General features: G+C 31.0%; 1 protein-coding gene across 1 annotated transcript; it reads right to left on the reverse strand.

The window, feature by feature from the left end:
• Window positions 1-29: 29 nt before the first annotated feature.
• Window positions 30-5,650, reverse strand: LOC115456300. The gene is made up of 9 exons (XM_030185313.2): window positions 5,337-5,650; window positions 4,871-5,259; window positions 4,587-4,803; window positions 4,344-4,492; window positions 4,076-4,267; window positions 3,804-3,987; window positions 2,686-2,903; window positions 781-978; window positions 30-290 (listed from the first exon to the last, which is right to left on the reverse strand). The coding sequence occupies exons 1-9, from the start codon at window positions 5,440-5,442 to the stop codon at window positions 156-158; spliced, it is 1,788 nt and encodes a 595-aa protein (XP_030041173.2). The 5' UTR covers window positions 5,443-5,650; the 3' UTR covers window positions 30-155.
• Between the last annotated feature and the right edge of the window lie 360 nt (window positions 5,651-6,010).

The following is a 6,010-nucleotide window of genomic DNA, read 5'->3' on the forward strand; positions in this document are numbered from 1 at the left end:
AGTATCACTATTACAAATAAAGTAACATCTTTGACACGAATATTATTTATTGATATTTAAGTAAGCAATATAAACTCGTCATAAGGAGTTATCATAATAATTAAACATTCTATATAAAAAAATCTATAGTGAGCAATTTCAATTTAGTCATATTTTTAAGCCCGCAAAGTGTCGATGCCAAAAGCAAAATGACAAGTCAAGTTGTCAGGAGGCATCTGTCTAGAGGATCCAATATCTGTTTCTGGCTTGCCTTTTGTTGGTTTTACTGGCAGTTGACTGTATTGGAGCACCTGGGAACGTATGGTTATGTTTACATTATTACTGCGATCAACGTCATAAAATGAATACTCATATTTCGTAAAGTAATACATGCGCACACACTAATGTCTTTTTATCGCCTGAGTAGGTAGAGGTGCAAACTAGTGCAGTCACTTTCTGTTACATGTATTCCGTTCCATGATGTGATAGGGGGAGAATCTATTGCCATATCGGTCACAAATTTTAGACTCCAATCTGGTTACCTGCTGATCTCATTACCTGCTCTAGCCGATACCGTAATACTGCTAAACCACTGAGGCAGTTGTTATAACCCATTCATCATTATATTTCGTTTTAGACCATACATACATATAATATATTCAGCATAAAGGTTCTTTTCTTTTTTTGCTTTTAAAATGAATATTCAGATTTATCTTCAAAATTATAATTTATTTATAGCTAACGTAATGTTTGTAAATATTCAAATAGAAACACGGATAAAAGAAAAGAATCAACACTAACAGAGAGATCTCCATCGCCCCAATGAATCGCGTTGTTGGTCCCTAGCGAGTCGTCCCAGTGGAAATGTTGCGAAGACTGGCTCCAGTCGGGACTCCTCAGCGCGCATTTAATAGACGCCAATACAGCTCTCTGTTCTCCGGAGCCCTTCATAAATTGACCGCTCTTTTTGTCGGGCTTTCCTTGTTTTGCCGTGCTTGTCTGTAATAATTTGATTCAATGAAAAATTCAAGTTAAAATTTTGCATAATGTTACCCGTTACAATAACTCTACGTTTATTTTGGCAAGCATTTTCAATACAGGAAAAATAGATCCGTGTATAACCAAATCCTCGAGCTGTCCTCATGAAGAAGAAACAATTTATATTCTAATAATGTGCAAAATTTATTGTCAGTTATGGTACATACATCTGTTACCAAAAACAAATGCAAATTGTGTTAGAAAACAATTTAAATTTGAATAAGCAGGCTAACAATGGAACTAATATAGATCATTGAATCAGCGCACCATAATAACGCATCAAACCAAGGTATCCAATAGTAAGTGCATTTTGCAAGATCAGCAATCGTACATAGCGACTTGTCCGAGTGCGTCGATTTGAATATTTTAAAGAACAGTGTAATGAAATCTGAACCTAGCCCCCGTATGTGACAATAGTCAAGTTGATATTTATACTAATGTATATGTTTAATGAAAATAAACTGGATATAGTTACGGTTATAGAGTCATTTGAACCTAAAAAAAGAATTAATTGAGCCTGATAAAATCATTTAATAAATTAAGCCTCATTAGGCATTTAAAACAACCTCGAAAAGAAAATGTCAATTAACTCCAAAGTAAAAATATTATAGAAGATAGTTATAAAAGCATAATAAGATCGTATGAAGGGTTTTGTATTTACGCACCTTCGAATAAGAAATTATACTTAGACTTAAAATTCTTGAAAAAAAAAAATGAATTGAAATCAATAAGAATAAGAGTAATAGAAAAGATATTAAAAAGTTATTAAGGATGATCAGAAAATATTATATAATGAAGGATATACAACAATAAAAATAAATAATGGATTTATAGATAATATTAAAGAAAAGGAAGTAACAAGTAAATATAGTACGAGAAGTGACGTAATACAATTAATAATATTAAAATGTCAACAAATGTTGCAGATATGAATAATGCAAAGAAAAAAGTTATGTTTTTAAAGAGTATAGATGAATGGTCAAGTCATATTATGCACAATTAAAATGCTAATTATAATGAAAATATAGTAAGTTATATGATAGAAAGTGAAGCAAGTGTTTAAGAAGAATATAAAGCAAAGTATTTTGTAAGACTGAAATGTATGACAAGCATTCAGTGGTAACATAAGTTTAGAATAAAGTATGTATTGTGGTTATAACAAAGAAATTTAATTGGCAAAATAAAATGGATAAATGATTTCTTTTTAAGTATTATGCGTTATTGTTATACGTACATAGATATTATATTAAACAATATAAGAATGTTACAGAAGTAAAAAAAATAAGAATGTGTAAATATCTTATTGTTTTTCCTTAATAGGGGAAGGTATATTGGATGTACTTAGTATATAAGAGATGTAATGTATAGTATTAAGTTAGTATTCTTTATTAGACTGCACTCATTGTGCAGTGTAATAAAGAGTCTAAAACCATCAATATGGCTCAACACATATTCATCCTCCTTTACATATTATCGTATCTATTCCACTTGGATGTTGAAATATAATATGATATATTTTATTGTTTAGTAACTTGACGTGTCGTTCATAATGTTTGGTGGAGTTTGATTCTCTACTTTTCTAGAGCATAAAGTATAGGCAATTTTCATTTACTAACAGCAACAATATATTTTTTTAACAAATTCTAGTAAAAGATACAAAGTTCTTACCACAGAATAAATCAATTTCACAGTAATGACACTACGGAATGTGTCCCTCAACGCTGTGAGATCTGGACAAAATATCCGCACTGTCGGTTCTTGGAAGTTCATCACTTTATTCCACTGGACTTTGTTACTCTCGAACGTAGTGAAGTGGCAAATTTCCCGGGAATTTTTAGTTGTCAGTCGACGATAGATATCAGACTCATGCGATGACCCTTCGCCCTCTAAAATCATTATGGATTTGTATAAGTATTATTGATTTTGTACAACTTTGGTTTGGTATATATGTGAAATTCAAATTTGTAATTGGTATTAAATTGTATTTAAAAAATGAGGTTATAAAAAAAAAAAGTTTTTGAATTGTACTACCCATAATCTTTTCCTTATTACGTAGGTGTTTATAGTTAATTTTATAGCCAGGGATATTTTATTTTATCTTACTCTTTATTATATTAGCTTTTGCTCGCGGCTTTGCCCATCCGAAAAAGGTTTTCTTGGATAAAAGTTCGGTTATTTATTGCCGGGATAAAAAGTAGCCTACGTCATACCCAGTATCTCAAACTATCTCTATGACTTTGTTTTGTAATATATAAGGATTATACTTAATATTATAATATACTATTTATATAAATTTTACAAACGCGGATATTTGTAAAATGTTTGGGTGTTTAGATGTTTGTTAGAAGCTAGAAGCCTCTTTACAAATTTAATAGAAATTAAGCATACAGATAGACCATGTCCTGGTTTAACGTATAGAGTACTTCTTATTCTGGTAATTTGCTCGAAACTAAGGGCAACATCTAGTCATAAATAATAAAGCAAAACAATTAATATGAGCACTGTTATATTGACGGTCTATAATATCTCTCAAATCAAGTTATGATTTGAGAGAATGATTACTGGGTCGTTCCAGATAAACTTTGTAGAACAAAGAACTCTATTTTTGATGGAGCTACTTATATTGATATAAGTTTATAAAAATAATTACTTGCAACATTCTTAGATTTTAAGAAAATTCCTATTTCTTGTAAGCGAATATTCATTTCATGGAATAGTATTCCATACTTTGGTAAAATAGGAAGAGAAAATTTTGAGTTTTAGATAAAAAAAAAATATTTACACACCAACAGATTTACAGGATTTACTTTCGACAAAGTTTGACGGTAATTTATGTACGGGCCACTCGTCATCTTCAGGAGGTGGTAACATTTCCGTAAGTGACTCGTTTCGACGGAACATTAAGAATTTTCTTCTAGTAGAGTCAAGCAGGGGTATTTCTAGCTCTACGTGGAATGTTGTCGTTGCTCCCTGAAATATAATAACATAATTAGATAATATATTTAGATGTGTTACATGACTGCTGTGTGATTGTTAATTATGAAATAATACATGATACCTTTTCTGGCTTCGGTGGCTGAGGAGCGGACATAATTCGAAAAATTGTGAAGTTAAAATAAGCTGAACGCAAATCATCTGGATGGGGTTCAAATGGCTCCAAAGATCGGTCTACAGGAAGAATTTCCCGTGAATCTAGCCATTTCAAACGCTGCAATCGCATAGTTAGTGTCCGAGCATACGCAGCACATACCTACAAATATGTAGGACAATAAAGAAAAGCGCCATCTATCAAAAATGCTGTGTACTACTAAATAAGCAAGTTATACCGAGCAAGGGTTTCCTGAAAGCATTAACGATGTTAAGTTTGGCAATCTAACTAGAACATCCAGTAACGGTTCCAAATTATAGATGTCGTTTTCAGACAAATCTAACACGGTTAGGTTTTGTGGTAAATGCACTAATCCTTCTATATTATCTGAAATAAAATTAACACATTTAGCTTAGTGCAACATGCGTTTTTTTTCTAAATAATTAATATAAAATCTGTAATAATATTCTATGTGACCTACCACTGGTTAGTAAATTCCGAGATAAGCCAAGATAAATTAAATCTCTGGGCAAATACTGAGCAAATAGTACAACGTTGCTTATTCTATTTGCTTGTAACTCTAAAATACGCAAATTGCTCGGCATGAACCCACAATCAATATGTTCAATAAAATTTCCACATAGATTCAGAGTAACGAGATTTTTGAATTCAGTTAGACCACTATCTAGATGAGTCATCTGAAAAAAAAATTTTACTAAAAAAAGAAAAAAGACATAAATAAGATTCATATTGAATTGTAAATACCTTTGAATCATTTACTCGTAAAACTTGCACCTGTTTCAGATCTTTTTGTAATATACCTCTATCTCCAATTTTTACAGCCTTTTTTATTAACTTTACTAAGTCATCAGTAATAGAATTACAACTACGAAAGCAAGTCTTTCCTTCATCATTAGAAAATTTTTCATTATCCCATAAAATAGTCGGCAATATAAGTTCCCATTGTTCGTCAAGACTAAGTTTTGAGTCTTCGTCGAGGAAGCCGCGTAGAATACTAGTATGGATCTTATTTTCTAGGGCTTCTGAGAATGATACTCTTGGTATATCTTCTTTAAAACATCCTTGTTTGTGATGACGAGCAGCTTCTTCAATTAGTGTCCAATGTATTCCTGTCTCAATGCGTTCTTGGAAGCCTAAGAAGCACAATAGTTTAGAAGCAATATGTATTCACCTTTTTTGATTTGATGCTTATAAAGAACTTTGTGAATACCTTCAACAACATCTTCAGGAATGTAAAGAAGAGTTGCATTGCTGATAGCAGGTCGGGCTATTTGTGGTGTCGGTTTCTTAACAGTTTCTTTGGGCTTCGGTGGCATATTGTTATAAAATTAAGTTTAAAGAGTAATTATTAAAAAAAAACATCATAGGAATATTTAGAACTGGTTAAATGTATGAAAAGTTAGTAGAATCCTCAACAAAGAGATTTATAACAAAGAGAATTATAATATATAGTTCTCAATTAAAGTCTAACTGACGTAATGACATAATATAAAATCTGGTTCTTTAAATAGTTTCAAATACTAGTTAAGATAATTATAATGCATTTTCATTGAACCTTGAATAATCATTTTAAATAACATTTATTTGATATTTTCGCAAAGATGTTTCCTTATTCATAGTGCTAATCAATATTGAATATAGCTAAAGTTAATAATTCCTTTGTATTTACGCGGGTGTTAGATATCGAAATAAAAATATTATATTAGTGCTGAGGTGTTGGTCGTCCGGAAAGTCAAAGTTACAATATCTACCTACATTTTATATAATTGTAAAATGTAGGTAGGTATTATAAAGTAAAAAACCGCGATAAAATCCGAAAAATAGTTTTATTTCGATGTCACATAAAATATTCATCAAAAAGCGATGCCAAAAAGATTTAAAATA

This window comes from Manduca sexta, chromosome 23 (assembly GCF_014839805.1).
Source record: "Manduca sexta isolate Smith_Timp_Sample1 chromosome 23, JHU_Msex_v1.0, whole genome shotgun sequence".
NCBI lineage: Eukaryota > Metazoa > Arthropoda > Insecta > Lepidoptera > Sphingidae > Manduca > Manduca sexta.

Coding starts and splice junctions, on each gene's coding strand:
- LOC115456300 (XM_030185313.2), bottom strand. CDS start 5,442: ATGCCACCGAAGCCCAAAGAAACTGTTAAGAAACCGACACCACAAATA. Junction 4,493..4,586: donor TCGGAATTTACTAACCAGTG/GTAGGTCACATA, acceptor ATTTTATTTCAG/ATAATATAGAAGGATTAGTG. Junction 3,988..4,075: donor AGCCACCGAAGCCAGAAAAG/GTATCATGTATT, acceptor ATTATATTTCAG/GGAGCAACGACAACATTCCA.